This window comes from Mus caroli, unplaced genomic scaffold, assembly GCF_978045245.1.
Source record: "Mus caroli unplaced genomic scaffold, Mus_caroli_1 scaffold_13, whole genome shotgun sequence".
In the NCBI taxonomy this organism is placed as follows: Eukaryota; Metazoa; Chordata; class Mammalia; order Rodentia; family Muridae; genus Mus; species Mus caroli.
The window spans coordinates 64,436,464-64,454,202 of NW_028227268.1; the positions used below are offsets into that span (position 1 = coordinate 64,436,464).

The 17,739-nt window shown below is 44.9% G+C and overlaps 1 protein-coding gene across 1 annotated transcript; it reads left to right on the forward strand.

The window, feature by feature from the left end:
- The first annotated feature begins 622 nt into the window (after window positions 1-622).
- On the forward strand, window positions 623-6,546 carry LOC110305455 (protein RoBo-1-like). Its single transcript, XM_021177444.2, has 6 exons — window positions 623-911; window positions 1,442-1,531; window positions 1,710-1,823; window positions 2,201-2,356; window positions 3,832-3,966; window positions 6,253-6,546. The coding sequence occupies exons 2-6, from the start codon at window positions 1,459-1,461 to the stop codon at window positions 6,435-6,437; spliced, it is 663 nt and encodes a 220-aa protein (XP_021033103.1). The 5' UTR covers window positions 623-911; window positions 1,442-1,458; the 3' UTR covers window positions 6,438-6,546.
- Window positions 6,547-17,739: the final 11,193 nt, after the last annotated feature.

Here is a 17,739-nt window from a genome sequence, read left to right on the forward strand (position 1 = left end):
CCAGGAAATGTTTTGTCAACTTACTTTGAACACTGGAAGTTCCATCTGAGTCTCTGCTGGTCTCTGTAACTACAGATGCCCTTTCTCAGTTGGTCACCTCTATGACTGTTAGGTGTTCCTCCTAATTTCTTCCACACCCCAGCTTCTGAGGCACATGTACAACCCTGTTCCTTTCCTGTAACCCACACCTTCTTCAAAACTCTGCACACTGTCTTCCCTGGGAGGGGGAACTTGGCACCTGAACTTTGAAAGAATGTGTTTAAAATCTGGATGACTAGAGGAAGTGTGAGTCCTTCTAGCTTAGCCTTTCTCTCCACTGTAAATAAGAAGGCTGCTAAGCTATGCCCTAACAAGAGGCTGGCCTAAAAATAAATAGACGGTGTGTGTGTGTGTGTGTGTGTGTGTGTGTGTGTGTGTGTGTGTTAGGGGGAGTGAAATTACAGAGGGACACATCAGGTCCCTTCTAAGCAGAGAAGTTAATAGACTCTAGGGAGAAAGCAAAGGATGGGAGAGAGAATGATGCTGGGGATTTGCCCCAAGCAACAATGGAGGATGGTAGCCACACACTACAGGACAATTCCTATACTTTTTAACTTTCAAGTACTCTAAACTGTTCTGCAGCTTACCCCAGGCACAGCTGCATTACAAACTCCTTCCCTTCCTTTCCCTACCAACCAGAAGTTCAGGAAAAACTCTTCTCACAGTATCTCTCTCTAGAAGATCAGGAAGTGCAGTACACTTGACTTCATGCCAAGATACTATTTACAGTGTATTAATTGCCAGGCAATGGTCCTCTGGGCTATAAAAGTGACCGGGAGGCAGAGAAAGTCCTCCTTTCATCCTTTCTCTAGGTGAGATTGCTTCCTCTCCAGCTCAAGGCCATTCTTTCAGAAGAGCAGGGATTCTTCTTGGTGAGTATTTCTAGTGTGGGCTGTGACACCTGGTAGTGGAAGCCATCCATTAGGGGGAAGGTGACTTAGAAAGTGGTGAAGCCATGTCATTAGCTAAGGGTCTGATTGCTCTTGAGCACCATGGCCCAGAAATTTGTAGTACACACAGAACCTCCACCTGTTCTCCAGAGGAGTTGTTTCTTGACTTGGCCATGTCAACTGTGGAAGGGGATCTAGTGCCTTCCAGTCCCATGAAAGAATTCCTCCTAATTGAAAGTCCTTTCCTGGAATCCATCCCAATGCCCCATGCCTGGATAAAGGATATGGAGTCTTTTCCAGTTTTGCATCCTTCCAAATGGCCACATCTAGCATAAAACCAGTGTTTGATAAATTTGGGCTTTCAGAAAGGATGAATGAAGGGTGAATGATTGATTGATTGATTGATTGATTGAATACATGGACAAAGAACACAGTCTAGTATGTGGACTGCTGGATTACAAGTCTGAGCCCCATTCCTCTGATCCCATTGTTCTTACTTGCGTCTCCTGCAGTGTTCACAAGCTTCACCATGGGCTGGTCCTCCATCCTGAAGAGCCTCCTCACAGTTTTTGTCCTTAGCATCTTAGCTGTCTGCTCTGTAGGTAAGAGTAAACAAAGCAATGCAAAGGGGAGGTAAGCAGTCATGTACCTGGGGGAGGTAGCCAACCCCATGAGACTCCAGTAGTCTGTTTATCCTCCCATGGCTTCTTGACTCCTAAGCAACATCCACTACAAGGCTTTGGGATTCCCCTTTAAATGATGTGCATTTCCTCCTTACAGAGAGTTACACGTGTATAAAAGCTTCGTGTGAAAATGGAAATTGTCAAGGGGGTCCAAGTACCTGTTCAAACCCTTATAGCTGCTTCAGCCAAATACAGAAACTGGAAACACCATGTAAGCCAACCCTTGCTACCTTGAGCAACCTCCAATTCATCCTTGCCTCCTTTCCAGGATGAGACTAGGAGCTGGGTGGAGATGGAGCATGTGCTTGCTGTAGGCCCTAGACTCTACATGATCAGGACCATTTGGGAGTGACTGCACTCTTTTACTGTGTCAGGGATCAAACTCAGGGCATCATGCTTGCTAAGTGAGTACCTTACCACCAGTCACTCCCTTTGTAGCAAGTGGTCCATGCTCTGTTGGTTTGTTCTCGAGAGACCAGTGCAGAGAGACTCTTGAGAGAGTACAACACTCAAGAGAGGGAATGAAGGAACAGATTATTTACCACTAGTTTAGGAGGAAAATTTACTCGGTGGTTCAATTTTCTGCAGCTCCAGATACAAACCTAGTACTTGAGCAAAAAGGGTGTGCTTCGTATCAAAACCCATGTGCCTTGGAGTTTTCAGCAACACTGGGGAATCGACAGAAATTTAGATACAAGACCCAGTGCTGCACTGGTGAGCAGTGCAACAAAGAAATCCCCACTCGTGAGTATACCCCCTGTCTGTGTCCCAACACATGAACACAGCTCGGGTCTGTGCACCACCACCTGCTCAGGGTTCCTCTACCTTCCATGGGTCTATCTCTGTGCTTATGGGTGGCAGCAGTGATGCCTGTCCTTCACATTTTGCTTGACGCCTTTATTTGTAAGGGCCTGGGTTGGATATAAGCCCTGCTCTTGAGATATGTGTGCACACACTTGCGTTTGCAAACTGAGAGACAGCGAGGCAGCAAAAATTGGTCCGGGGTCTACGCTCTAAGTAGGTTCAGTGAATCTATAGGTTTAAGTGCTCTGCTCTGTTCTCTCTCCTCTCTCTGCTCTGCTCTGCTCTCTCTGCTCTGCTCTCTGCTCTGCCCTGCTCTACTCTGCTCTCTCTGCTCTGCTCTCTCTACTCTGCTCTCTCTGCTTTGCTCTCTCTACTCTGCTCTCTCTGCTCTGCTCTGCTCTGCTCTGCTCTGCTCTGCTCTCTGCTTCTCTCTGCTCTCTGCTCTCTGCTCTCCTCTGCTCTGCTCTCTGCTCTGCTCTCTGCTTCTCTCTGCTTCTCTCTGCTCTCTGCTCTCTGCTCTCTGCTCTCTGCTCTCTGCTCTCTGCTCTGCTCTGCTCTGCTCTGATCTGCTCTGATCTGATCTGCTCTGCTCTGATCTGATCTGATCTGCTCTGCTCTCTCTGCTCTGCTCTCTGCTTCTCTCTGCTCTGCTCTCTGCTCTGCTCTCTCTGCTCTGCTCTGCTCTGCTCTCTGCTCTCTCTGCCCTGCTCTCTCTGCTTTGCTCTCTCTGCTCTGCTCTCTGCTCTGCTCTCTCTGCTCTGCTCTGCTCTGCTCTCTGCTCTGCTCTCTGCTCTGTTCTGCTCTGCTCTCTCTGCTCTGCTCTCTGCTCTGCTCTCTCTGCTCTGCTCTCTCTACTCTGCTCTCTCTCTCTACTCTGCTCTCTCTCTCTGCTCTGCTCTGATCTCTCTGCTCTGCTCTCTGCTCCTCCTGTCAAGAGACTTTCCTCATCTACTTCATTACTCATCTTGGATTTTGTATTGTTGAAATGGAGTCTTGCTATGCATCCAGGCTTGCATTATATTACTGGGATGAAGTAATCCTCCTGCCTCAGCCTCCAAAGTTGCAGTAGCTGGGAGCACAAGTCTGTGTGGACCACAACTTGGTCATCTCTCACTCTTTGAACAGCATACTTTTAGAAAACAGATCCTCTCCTCTCCCATTATCTAGGACTTTTCCTCCAAGGCAGAGAGTAGAGTAACTGATGAAGGTGAGGATGGCTCTGAATTCCCATGAGGTCCTACCTGGCACTCACACCCCAGTGCCTTCTCCTGAGCCTCCTCCCAGCTCATCCTCACTGCAACGCTTTTTGGTAGAATCGTGGAAAAACCCTGTCTTAGATGAGCAGTAGATAGACATGTTCTCAGCTGTTTCTTCTTTCTATTTACCAAGATGAAAACGTTTTTCTCTCCATTCAGTGCCTCCATTATCTTCAGAAGTCAATGGTGTTGAATGTCCTGCCTGCTACAATAATAAAACCAATACGTGCTCCACAACAACTCCCCTAAAGTGCACAGGGGCAGAGAAAAGGTGTATTGAGGTTACCAGCAGAGGTATGAGTGTATTATTATTATTATTATTACTTGTTACTTTAAAATGTGGATGGTCTGTGTATCCAAAGCTTAGCAGCTAAAAAGTAGCAAATATGAATCCCAGTTTCTGCAGGTCTAGAATCTGAGCTCGTCACTGGCACTGGTTGTGGCTCAGGGTGTCTCCTAGGACTGTGTGAGCTGTCAGCAGGGGCTGAGGTCCTTCAGATGTGGGATCTACTTTCCACTTCCTTCCTGATTTGGGTAGTGTCAGCTCCTTTTCATGAAGTGGCCTCATGGTCTATCAGCTGACTTCCATCAGTACTAGTGATCAGATAGAGAGAGGCAGACTGATAGGGGGAGCTATAGGCTTTAATAGTCTAATCTCAAAAGTGACATCATTTCTGCTCCTGTTTTTTTTTTGTATATTTTTTATACATTTTTTAAAAGATTTATTTATTTATTATATGTAAGTACACTGTAGCTGTCTTCAGACACTCCAGAAGAGGGCGCCAGATCTCGTTACAGATGGTTGTGAGCCACCATGTGGTTGCTGGGATTTGAACTCTGGACCTTCGGAAGAGCAGTCGGGTGCTCTTACCCACTGAGCCATCTCACCAGCCCTTTTTTTGTATATTTTTAAATTAAAACTTCAAAGAACTTACAAACATCATAGCGTGAGAATATTCAGACCCAAAGATCATCCATCTCCAATCTGAAGAAGTAGAGATTGGGATTGAATTTTACACTTTCATTGTCAACTATAGTTTTATGCGCTTGTCCTCCATATAAGTATATGCACACACACACACACACACACACACACACACACACAGACACAACAAGCAAGCAAACAACAAAAACAAAATCCAGGGCAGAATCAAAACTAAGAATGCAATTAGTTCCTAATCCTCTCATGTCTTGCGTGTCCATTACTTCCACCCCATTCTTCCTCATCACCTAATGTGACAGACCCCGCTCAAGAGTCAAATCTCTCCCCTCATCTCTACTTCTGTCTCAATACAATCCTTATACAGTGAATCCTGATACAACATGAATAGGGCCTACAGAAAACCACTCGGCCAGTAGTTGGAGAGTGGGGGAGGGGTCCTCTTAGAAGGTAGTTTCCTCACAGAGCAAAGGGCAAGGTAGAGCCAAGCAAGCTCTTGATTATCTCTCCAAGATCTAGAGGGAGTCATTTGCTGACAGTTGAAGAGATGTGAATGTGTGTGTGTGTGTGTGTGTGTGTGTGTGTGTGTGTGTGAGTGTGTGTGGTGGATGTAGGGGGTAGTAAGGGAAAGAAATCTAAATGCTTGCACCTGCCTTGCTGTGATATCCTGCAATGGGGCCTTAGCTCATTGACAACACAGTAGGTGACTTCCTGCAATGGGGCCTTAGCTCATTGACAACACAGTAGGTGACTTCCTGCAATGGGGCCTTAGCTCATTGACAACACAGTAGGTGACTTCATTTCTGGATGTCACATAGGTGAGCACTTGAGCTTTTCATAGACCGCTGTGAATTTAGTAAAAGATTTATGATTTTTCCCTGAATGATCAGAACAATGTATTGTTGTATAGGGTGCATATATCACTCAGGTAGGAGCCAGAAAAGCAACTGTGGGATTTTCTCTGTGCACTATATAACGGGAGGGAGGCGGTGGCAACTCTTTTCTGATCAGGACCTGAAATACTTCATGGAATTCTGGAACTGAGAACTTGATTAGTTGAAGACAAGTCAGGCCTTATATCTGGAATCATCTTGAAGGATGGTCTAGTGTGCAGAGGGAAAGGATCTTCGTGGAGGAGGGTTAAGATGAACAGGGACAATGGGATGTCACATAGGATACAGAGGGTGGCTGAAGCCATCCACAGCAGGGCAGCCTTCTAGTTCAGTTTCCATGGGAAATGGAGACATGTATTTCCATAGTGGTGATTCCTCATGGAACTCAGAGGTCTTGAAAGAAGGCCTTGAGCGCCAGAGCATCGACAACATTTCCCTCCATCTTCCACAGTGAAGTTAGGATGGAGCACAGACACAATTTAAAATTTATCCAAACACTTGCAGTCTTTCAGCTAGTGTCCTTCTTGTGGATATTAAGTTCATTCCTTGTAATGAAAGAGTTCTGAACACTGATGTTGGTAAGCATGCCTTAAGCAGAGGCCCAGCCTATGCATGGAGCTGTTTGTATGTTTATCACCCAGAGACAGAGGTTACATAATTAAGATCATTCTGCGCACATTTCTTTCCCCAGAGACCATGGGTGAGGAAGAGTGGAGAAAACTAACTGCTGGCTCTTTCTTTCAACAGACCCATCTTCTAATATAGTACTGTATGGAAAAGGCTGTGCAACAGAAACTGCCTGTGCACTGGATATGACTGTCTTCAATTACGTACAAATTAAAACCTCGTGCATTTCGACCAATGGAAGCCCTGCCCTCAAATCCGCTGCATCACTCCCAGTTATTCTGCTTCTCCAGAAAATCTTTCTTTGATCACCCAGGCACCGGCAATCCCACAATCCTGTGTACATAGGCCCATTGGTACACTTGGATGGTTATTTCCAAAACATGGAACAAATAAAGACTGGTGATTACTTCTCTATTCTTTATGTAAAAACTTAAGGCCATTTTTTTTGTAGTATCAGGAAATTTACAGAGAGGACTATTTCTGCATGTCCCACTAGAAGTTCTAGCCAGAATAATTAAACCAATCAAAGCAGTAAGCAAGTAAAATTAAATCTGAAAGCAAGAATAAAGTGGCAAGCTGGGGCCTAGCAAACACAGAAGTGGATGCTCACAGTCAGCTATTGCATGGATCACAGGGCCCCCAATGGAGAAGCTAGAGAAACTAACCAAGGAGCTAAAGGGATCTGCAACCCTATAGGCAGAACAACAATATGAACTAACCAGTACCCCCTGGAGCTCGTGTCTCTAGCTGCATATGTATCAGAAGATGGCCTAGTCAGACTAGGCCATCAGTGAAAGAGAGGCCCATTGGTCATGCAAACTTTATATGCCTCAGTACAGGGGAACGCCGGGGCCAAGAAGTGGGAGTGGGAGGGTGGGGGAGTGTGTGGGGGAGCATGTGGGGGACTTTTGGGATAGCATTGGAAATGTAAATGAAATAAATACCTAATTTAAAAAAAAGGAAGGGGAAGGAAGTGAATGTATTCATATTGGAAAGAAATTTGTAAAACTACTAGAAGAAAACATTTGTGTGTGTATGCACATGTATGGATCTGGTGCTGGAAAGAACTTTTGAACATTGATCTAAGTATTATTCTACGTTGGTGTTTCTAACAACTCGGTGAGGAAAGGGTTTATTTCAGCTTACAACTCTCAAATCACACGCCATTACTTTTGCATAATTTGTATTAAAACTTTGGCTGACCAAAACGTGCTGGTTGTTTTGGTTTTGTTTTGTTTTGTTTTTTGTTGTTCTCAACTCAACCCAAACCTAGACATATGTGGAGAAAGGGAGTTTCAATGAGGAATTGTCTCTATCAGATTGGCCTGTAGACAGGACTGTGGGGTTATTTCTCTTGAATAATGTTTGATGAGGAGGAACGCCTCAGATTACTGAGGGCAGTGCCAGCCCTGGCAAGTGGTCATGGATGATGTAAGAAAGCAGGCTGAGCAAGCCACAGAGGGAATGTCAGGAAGCAATGTTCTTCTGCTTCACTTCTTGCCTTTATGTTCCTACTAAGATTCTTGCCCTGACTTCCTTCATTGGATCGTGGTACTGAAGAGTCAAGTGTTCTCTTAACGCTTAAAACCATGCACTGGTGCTAGCCTTCCATCTGGCTCGGCATCATTCTAGGACCCAATGCCACAGTCAGGAGGCAGATACGGAGCTTCTAAGAATAAGTCTCTATACATGAAAAGCACCCTAGATCATTCCGGAAAGGGCCAAGTCAAACTGACCCAAAGAGGCCACCTCTGGCCCTCCCCTTGGCCTTCTCACATGAATGCCTCTGTGCTCTTAGGACCTGGTGATGCTCTTTGCTGTCTCTAACGCTTCTCAGTCTTTTCCTCTCCAAAGGAGCAGAAGGGACCTGTGATGAAGACGCTAGAGAGCAAAACACTGGGAGCGAAGCACAAGAGTGGGGAGGCTCTACACTAGGGCCTTCATCCTACTCGGTAGTAGCCACGGAAACTGGCATAAAATGGCACAATGTTTGGTGCCGTGTACCTGCAGGTCCCATGGGAGCATGGGGCAGATGAGCTTCTGAGAGCAACAGAACCCTGCATAGCTCCTCACTGTCACACTGTATGGCCGATAGCCAGGAGTAGAGGAGATTAGGTGCGACTCAGGGGTTCTTCTCCTAAGAAGTTGACCAGCTGTGTAAGTGCCAATACCAAATGTGACTGAGAAGGAAGCACTTGAGGAGACCACGTATCATAGAGTCCTTATCTGTGACCATGACACAGCTCAGCAATGTTTGCTGAGTTTGGATGGCAGGTGTTGGGTGAGGATGTTTACTCCCGAGTTAGCCTGACATCATCAGCCTTCACCTGCCTGCACCTGCCCTTGCCAGAAGCCCCACCTTGATGTTGGGCTTATTCCCTGTGTCCTAAGGATCCGCAGCATCTGGTTACCAGGTCAGGAAGGGTGGTCTACTGTCTTTGCTGTATACTCTGACTGGGCTGGGTTTCATCCGTCTGCTTTCTCTCTTTCACCCACATCCTTTATGTAGTGACTGAGAAGGATCCTTCAGAAGATGGAGAAACATACAGGTAAACATGGCAGGACTGTATGAGGTCCTCACTGAGCAGCTCTGGGGAACCCAAATTGTGTGAGAGGAGACGAGTTTACCAGTAGCCTGAGGAACAGGCAGTGTGTTCCTCCAAGAACTGATCCCATGTGGAAGACTAACAGGAAGATGGTCACTCTGCCCCCAAGAAGGGATTTTATGGCACGTGTAGCAGGATATTGTTTCTGTCCTAAGAATGAAAAGAGAGTGGAATGCTCTCCAGAGGTCTTGTGGGACCAATATAAAGACAGATGTGTATGAGATACACATCAAGGAACAGGGACCCCTGACATCACCCCAAGTATTTTGGACATTGTTTTTTGACATCAGAAGGGTGTCCCACCAACAGGTTCTACCAGCTTCCCCAGAGAGACCCCAGGCTACTACATATCTGAATAGTTCTTCCCACGGAGCTTTTGCTGAGGCCTTGCCCCAGGAGCAGGAAATTGACAGAGACAAGTGACTTCCGTCCACCTGGGCCCATCCTCTGTTCTCTAGGGATGAGTGACAGCAACCAGCATTTTCTTCCTAAAGTGACATAACCTGTCCTAAAGTGACTCTGACCTGTTCTGCAGGCTCTAGGCCAGTGTCATCTGAGGGGAGAGCAACTGAGGTAATCTTGCCCCAGACTCTGCTATAAATATGACCTCTTGGATCTTGCACCTACTTTGCCAGGAACTCTCCTTATCTCGGACTCATTAATCACCTTGGAATTCATGGTCCAGTATCAATAGTACAAAGAGAGATGGGTTAGTTAGCTGAGCAGATAAGAGAACAGTGAAATGTACAGCCATGGACTGTGACTTTGAACCTTAGGAGAAGACGTGAAGGAAAGTGGGGTGGCATTGGGGTGCTGTGGGAACTCCCACAGGGTGGGAAGGCTGGCTTCCTTCCACTGTAAAGAGAAGTGTCCCCAGCCATGGTTGAGAGTAGCCTGGGTCTGTCTGCTCCAGGAACTGAGTTTTAGCTGTTCTCGTTTGTTTTTTACTTTGACTGGAAAAAGCAGAGGTAACAACAAAAAGCAGAAGCAGACAAGGGGAGGTTTTTGTTTGAAGGTCAGATGTCCTGCCCAGTAGAGGAAGCAGTGAACCAACAGACTATGGCATATTCTAGGCAGTGAGAGGGAAATCCTTGCAAAGTGTAGACTTGTGACAGGGTCACGACTCCCGACACGTCAGCTCGAAGGTGACAGTCTCCCTTTAGGCTGGACAAAAGGCCTGAACAACTTTTCACAGCAAGCAGACAGGGGGGACAAAGTACAGGAACACAGACTAAACAAGATCAACAGTGTGAACAGAAACTATGGACAAATCCCTGTGAGAGTCCAAGTCAGGTCTCTAAGTGTGATTGTGGGTGAGGAGAAAACACAGCCGACAGGTATCACCAAGAATGCTCAAAAAGGGGACTCATGCAAACTGTTGGTGGGAAAGCAAATAACTCAGATATTATGAAAAGAATAGGATCAACTCCTCAAACACCAAAAAGAAGAGTGTGAGGTTTGGGCTACTCAGGCCACACTCACGTCTCCTCTCTGTCCCATCACTAGAGAGAAATGGCAGGAGCCTCAGAATACAGTTTGCCTGTGAGTCCCCAAAGGAGGCTTACCCTAACTGACCAGGAGCTTCGAGTGGTTCATCCGCCATGATGTTACACACAGTAACTAAAGGGCTAAAACTTTGTCCTCCCTCTGCCATTCAGGAGTCAAAGAAAACCTGACTGCCAGCTCATTGTGTTGATAATAATGGACTGAGCCTCAGAACCTATAATCCAAGCCCAATTAAATGCTCTCCTTTCTAAGAGTTGCTTTGGTCATGGTGTCTCTTCACAGCAATGGAAACCCTAACTAAGACACCTGTCAAATCTAACTTCTAAAATTAAGAAAATATAATCATAAAATATTTTTTAAGATGAAAGAAGAAATATAAAAATATATATTTTGTGAGTGATGGAACATTAATGTTAAACCTAAAAATTGTGAAGCGAAGACAAAGCCCAAGATTGTCTAATTGAAGTAAGCTTTATTTTAGGGGTGTACCTGGGACTAGCCACCTATCTGTGTGTGTCTTACCCTAAGGTGAGATTTTTTAAGGTCCCTTTTGTTAGGTCTCAAACCTAACAAATGGCCTAGGCACTGATTTAACTTCTCAAAGTGAGCCTGGCCCTAGGTTTCCCAGCTCCCTCCATCTCCATCTGTTACAAGGTCCTTCTGGCTAGCACACCCCACTGGCTGCCCTAACCTTCTCTAGCCCAGGGGCTAGGCTGCCCTTCCCTATATAATCCAGATATAATTATGGTTACCTGATCTTTTGTCTACCCTTTACCCTTCTGGTCTCTTGGCCAGTCTCTAGGCCCAGGCCACCCCTCTTGGTTGGTGGCTTCCCTCCTCTCTTCCTCTCCTCACATGGCCCAGATCAGAGTCATGTCCACTCTGGACTCTCCCAGAAGTCTCTTTCTCTGGCTATGTTCTCGCATGCCTAGGAGCAGTCACGTTCTTTTCTTTTTCTTTCTGTTTTTATTCACCTTTTAATAGGGAGAAATAAAAAATTAGCAGCTCTAGGCATGCTTACAGGGGCAGGAGAATTGTCTGTTAAAGGTAGAAAACACAATGAAAGTGAAAGACAAGAATATATATTAAGTAAACATTATCACAACCTCCTGCAGAGAAGATAGGGTTGCCATTTCCTGGAACAGACAGTACAGGGCCATGTGTAGCTAAGGTTACGGGGTTTGGAGGGGGGAGGTACAGCCCAAACCTCAAGAAACAGGGGTTTAATCATAAACAGGAGTGAACCTAGTTTGTCTTTACTATAAAATGCCTTTTAAGCCTAAATGGAGGCAGGCTGGTTCTTCACTGTAGGATTGACACTGTAGCTGGCATGCCTTCAAGAAACAGGGACATTTCTTTAGTTGTAAACTCCATACACTTTTGTTTAAAGGATTTCGCATGGGATTCTCTCTCTGACCATTAAGGTCACTGAAGTTCAACATTCCTTTCTTTCTGTTTTCTTTTTTCTTAAGACAGATGATGAATCAGCCTGCCTTAACTGGAAATGGCTCTGTACTGCCTATTCCAGGAAACGCAACCTTGCCTTTGTCTCAAAGAGTTACTATGGATGCCTGTTGTCATGCCTACCTTCCAATCACATCTTTGTTTCAAGAAGTTGTAATGGCCATCTTGCAACTCTACCTTTGCCTCAAAATGTTGTTATGACTGCCTTGTTTTGACCACCTTGTTGCTTTCTGCTCCTGTAACCTTCTCTGTTTTGCCCTACAAATTCTCCATTTAAAAGTCCCTTACCCTGGAGCTATAAAAACCTTGTCTTCCTCACATCCAATGCTGACTTCTTGAATCCTGCATTAGAGGGAGGCAGCTCTCGTATAGGAATTAAAAGGCTGCTTTAACTGATTGCTTGTTTTGGTTAATTTGGCTGTCATGATTTGGCTGGGTGGTCTTTCTCCTCCCATCTTCTGGATTAACAGCAGGATATCTCTACATACACCTGACTGTTCTGAAACTCTCTGTAGACCAAACCAGCCTCACAGAAATCCACCGGCCTCTTTCTCCTGAAGCTGTGATTAAAGGCTTATATCGCTACACTCTGCTGAAAGTTCAAGATTCCTAAAGACAGCATTTTCTCAAAGAACTGATGTTCAATCCAAATCTGGCTGTTCTATCTGTTCAGAAGTCTTTGGTATCTAATTTCTTCAAACAATTTACTTGGGGAACTCATGAGTTCTGGTAGTTTCCTGCTAAAAGACTACATTTCCCAGCTTCCCCTGTGGATCACACAAGTCATCAGCCCCCCAATAAAAGACAGCATTCCACCTCCCCCTGTAGGTATTTCTGGCCAGTTTGTACCTGCAGGTGACAAAATGGTCCCACCTTGAGTAAACATGATCCCACCTACGGTCAGGCAGAGCCTCTCTTTCTTCCTCTCTTCTCTCTCTCTATAGCTGCTTTTATATGAACTAACAGGTTCAGCTCATATTCGTTCCTGACATGCCCAGCACAGTGTGGAATCGTATGCAAGAAGTGCTAGTGTTACATTGAAACAAGCAGGATCAACATCCCTTTGTGGTGTCTTATGAACCATGTTCCTTCTTGTTTGTACAAGAAACTCACACTGAACAGTGAGTGAGCTCTAGTGGCCTTCGTTCACCAGTTGAACAAAAACCCACACAGTTACCAGTTTGTTTTTTCACTGTGTATCCCTGGCTGGACTAGAACTGACTATGTAGACTAAGCTAGGTTCAAAGACACAGAAATCTGCCTGACTCTGCCTCCTCAGGGCTGTAATTAAATGAGTACACTACCCAGAGTGGGAGCATTCCTTAAATACTGTCTCTCACTCTGGCTATCTGGGCTGTTAAAACAAGACACCCTCAACAGCAAGGTCCCCATGTCTGACTTAGGCTCAGAAACAGCCTTCTGCAACATTGAGATTGGGGATGGTGCCCCAGACTGAAAAGATGGCCCAGTGGTTAATAGCATTTTCCTTCAAGTCTGACTACTTGAATTTGATTCCCAGGGCCCACATGGTGGAAAGAGAGAACTGACTCCTGAAAGTTGCCCTCAGAGCGCTCTCTCTCTCTCTCTCTCTCTCTCTCTCTCTCTCTCTCTCTCTCTCTCTCTCTCTGTCTCTCTCTCTCTCATAATAAAAATAAGTCTTAAAAAAACATTATGGTCTTTTTTTGTGTAATTCCATTAAGATTTCTGGGAAGATCATGCAATCATTACTTGAGTGGAAACTTTCTCCTAATTAATCCCCAGGAGAGTGAGTTCACTCTGCACCCTCTCATCAAGTCTCTCCGCGGTTTCTGTTCTGGTCCTTGTTTTCCACTACCGACCTGTTTGCTAAACTGATTAAGAATTTGTCTTCACATTTTGTCTCTAGCTAAATCCAAAACTTATTTTTGACATGGTACACTATTTGGTCTAAACAAACGTGATAATGAGTTAATTTTTATAGGATGAAGTACAAACTCCAGAACCTTCTCAAATGCATTAGCAGTCAATATAAGAATTTGAATTGATTTAGGGGCCAGAGCGTTGGCTCAGTGGTTAAGGGCACTGGCTGCTTCTGCAGAGGACCTGGGGTCAATTCTCAGCACCCACATTGTGGCTCACAGCCATCTGTAACTCCAGGCCCAGGAGATCTGATGTCTTCTTCTTCTCTCCATGACACCAGGCATGCACATGGTATGCAGACTTACAGGCAGGTAAAATACCCATGCCCATAAAATGAAAATAAATAAACCTTTTAGAAAAAAAGAATTTGAATTGGATTTTTGAATTGTTCTTTATTTGAAGTTAGGAAACTAAGAGGCACAGAGAACTGGAAAGCTGTTGAATCTGTGCTCTAAATGTTTGGCTCCATTGGAACAAAACAGGTTGACCCCTGAAGAACTCCACAAAAGAATCACTTGGGCTGAGCTCAGGCTGTGCCCTATTCTAAATTGCTTCACATTGTGTAAAACAGTGGTCTTTCCAGCTGCGCATTGCCCTAGGAGACTCCACTTTTTCCAGCTGTGCATGGCCTCATACCAACCTATCATCTGATACCTGTTGTGTGTCAGGAGCAGGGGGCTCCACAAATGCCCCTGGATCTTCCTGTTGGTTGGGTGCCTGCTATTGATGAGACTGCTTGACCTGCCTGCCAGCCCACCTGTTTGTCCACCTGGACCTGAGCCACTGTCCCCTGCTCCTGACATGCTTCCTGCTATGACCAGGTTTGGTATTTGGCTTCAAGCTGAACTGGGCAGAGTCTCCCTCAAATCTGACTCCGGCAGCTCTAGCAGCAGCCCCCTCTCAGCCCTGGTCTGACCCATCATCGTATGAACACAGACTCTGCCAACTTGTGAAATCCCACTAACTCTTAGCCTCTTTGCACTATACTTATTCTGTAACCCATAGCTGTACCCGTAGATATAGATATATTTACTGTGGAATTTAGGTGGAACAACAATATGAACTAACCAGTACCCCCAGAGCTCATGTCTCTAGCTGCATATGTAGCAGAAGATGGCCTAGTGATCTATCACTGGGAAGAGAGGCCCCTAGGTCTTGCAAACTTTATATGCCCCAGTATAGGGGAACCCCAGGGCCAAGAAGTGGAAGTGGGTGGGTAGGACAGCAGGGCTGGGGAGGGCATAGGGAACTTTCAGGATAGCATTTAAAATGTAAATAAAGAAAATATCTAATAAAGATTTTTTTAAAGGATGAACATAAATGTGTGTGTATGTGTGTGTGTGTGCCCGTGCGCGCGTGTGTGCGCATGTGGGCACGCACACACGTGTATATTCTTTTGAGACAGGACCTTACCACATAGCCCTGGTTGTCCTAGAACTCCTTATGTAGACTAGGCTAGCCTTGAGCTTGCATAAGTCCACCTGCCTCTGTCTCCAAGTTCTGGAAAGTGCCTCTGTCTCACTCCACTGTTGCCTTCTGTCTCTGTTTTTCTGTCACTGTACATAAAAATAGAACAAATACTCTCATACACACAAAGCAAGGCTCTTGGGTATTTTAGTCCTTGATCTCTTCCCAGAAAACTAAAGTCCATCCAGAAGGGAGATGCTGCCAGTTCACCACTGCAGGCATACAGTAGTCTCACTGGAGATACTGAGTTCCTTAGGCTTTGTATTTAACTACCGTGTGATAAGATCTCTCATTAATGCACTCCCAGCCTGTGAAAAGGACTACTCACTAGTGTGGAAGCACCAACAGCCAACAGCGACTAGTAAGTCAGTAGACAGGGGACAAGGCGACTTCAGAATGATAACAGCACATGTTTACCTTATAAAGGATATGCTCATCTGCACGGGTGCCCGCCTTCCTGAATTTTCAAATAGAAATCTTTGCACAAAGAGTTCCTAAGCCTGGAATTAACTGTACACTTCATCTCTAAAAGTAGCACCCTGACAATGCCTTTATATGGCCTTCTAAAGTGTGCACTTGTTAATGTACGTATATATAAGTAAATTAATAAAATTACTGTTATTTGTTTTTGTCCCACTGCCTGTCTCCTGGGGGTGCTATGGCTGCTCAGGGGAGGCAGAAGGGAGAAAGTGATAGGGGTCTCCAGGTGAAGCCCGTGAAGGGCAGGTAGCCAGGTCCTGGGTATCTCCCACTATGCCAGCAACAGTTTTCATTAGTTTTAATTCTCATAGAGCTGAGCTTTGCCTTTATTTTGAGTTCTTCAACGAAGTGCTGCCGATTAGGAACCAGGAGCCCAGCATTCGTCATGATCTGAGGTCTTATGACTGGATAGAAAGCCGAGGCAACTCCAAGTGTGGCAGCACTCAAGGTCAGCCTGAGCTACAAGGGTGGGCCAGTGTCTCACACAAAACCAAAATGGGGGGGGGAGGGAAAGGGACATGTGAGTTCACATATTCACATATACTCTTGGTTCTATTATCCCCATTTGATTGAGCTGACAGATGACATATTGACTCCTAATTAATACACATCAGTATTTACTCATAAAGACAACAAACATGAAAGAAAAATGTCTGTGTGTTAGGGGCAGTGGGGAGGAGTTCTGAGAAGTTGAAATTGTGACCAGGTTCATTTCTGGGTCTTCAATTCTATTCCATTGGTCTATTTGTCTGTCACTATACCAGTACCATGCAGTTTTTAATCACAATTGCTCTGTAGTAAAGCTTTAGGTCCGGCATGGTGATTCCACCAGAGGTTCTTTTATCCTTGAGAAGAGTTTTTGCTATCCTAGGTTTTTTGTTATTCCAGATGAATTTGCAGATTGCACTTTCTAATTCGTTGAAGAATTGATTTGGAATTTTGATGGGGATTGCATTGAATCTGTAGATTGCTTTTGGCAAGATAGCCATTTTTACAATGTTGATCCTGCCAATCCATGAGCATGGGAGATCTTTCCATCTTCTGAGATCTTCTATAATTTCTTTCTTCAGAGACTTGAAGTTTTTATTATACAGATCTTTCACTTCCTTAGTTAGAGTCACGCCAAGATATTTTATATTATTTGTGACTATTGAGAAGGGTGTTGTTTCCCTAATTTCTTTCTCAGCCTGTTTATTCTTTGTGTAGAGAAAGGCCATTGATTTGTTTGAGTTAATTTTATATCCAGCTACTTCACCGAAGCTGTTTATCAGGTTTAGGAGTTCTCTGGTGGAATTTTTAGGGTCACTTATATATACTATCATATCATCTGCAAAAAGTGATATTTTGACTTCATCTTTTCCAATTTGTATCCCTTTGATCTCCTTTTGTTGTCGAATTGCTCTGGCTAGGACTTCAAGTACAATGTTGAATAGGTATGGAGAAAGTGGACAGCCTTGTCTAGTCCCTGATTTTAGAGGGATTGCTTCAAGCTTCTCACCATTTACTTTGATGTTGGCTACTGGTTTGCTGTAGATTGCTTTTATCATGTTTAGGTATGGATGAAAGGATGGACCATTTAGAGACTGCCGTATCCAGGGATCCATCCCATAATCAGCTTCTAAACGCTGACACCATTGCATACACTAGCAAGATTTTGCTGAAAAGACCCAAATATAGCTGTCTCTTGTGAGACGATGCCGGGGCCTAGCAAACACAGGAGTGGATGCTCACAGTCAGCTATTGGATGTATCACAGGGCTCCCAATGGAGAAGCTAGAGAAAATACCCAAGGAGCTAAAGGGATCTGCAACCCTATTGTTGGAACAACATGATGTACTAACCAGAACCCCGGAGCTCTTGTCTCTAGCTGCATATGTATCGAAAGATGGCCTAGTCGGCCATCACTGGAAAGAGAGGCCCATTGGACTTGCAAACTTTATATGCCCCAATATAGGGGAATGCCAGGGCCAAAAGAATGGGAATGGGTGGGTAGGGAAGTGGGGGGCGCTATGGGGGACTTTTGGGATAGCATTGGAAATGTAATTGAGGAAAATATGTAATAAAAATATTAAAAATTTAAAAAAAAAGAAATTGTGACCAGGAAGGTTGAGTCTCACAGACTCTGGGCTTGAACCTGTTAAAATGTTGGTAAATGAATACAGGACTCAGCTGGAATCCTGAAGATT

Coding starts and splice junctions, on each gene's coding strand:
- LOC110305455 (XM_021177444.2), top strand. CDS start 1,459: ATGGGCTGGTCCTCCATCCTGAAGAGCCTCCTCACAGTTTTTGTCCTT. Junction 1,824..2,200: donor ACAGAAACTGGAAACACCAT/GTAAGCCAACCC, acceptor AATTTTCTGCAG/CTCCAGATACAAACCTAGTA. Junction 2,357..3,831: donor CAACAAAGAAATCCCCACTC/GTGAGTATACCC, acceptor CTCTCCATTCAG/TGCCTCCATTATCTTCAGAA.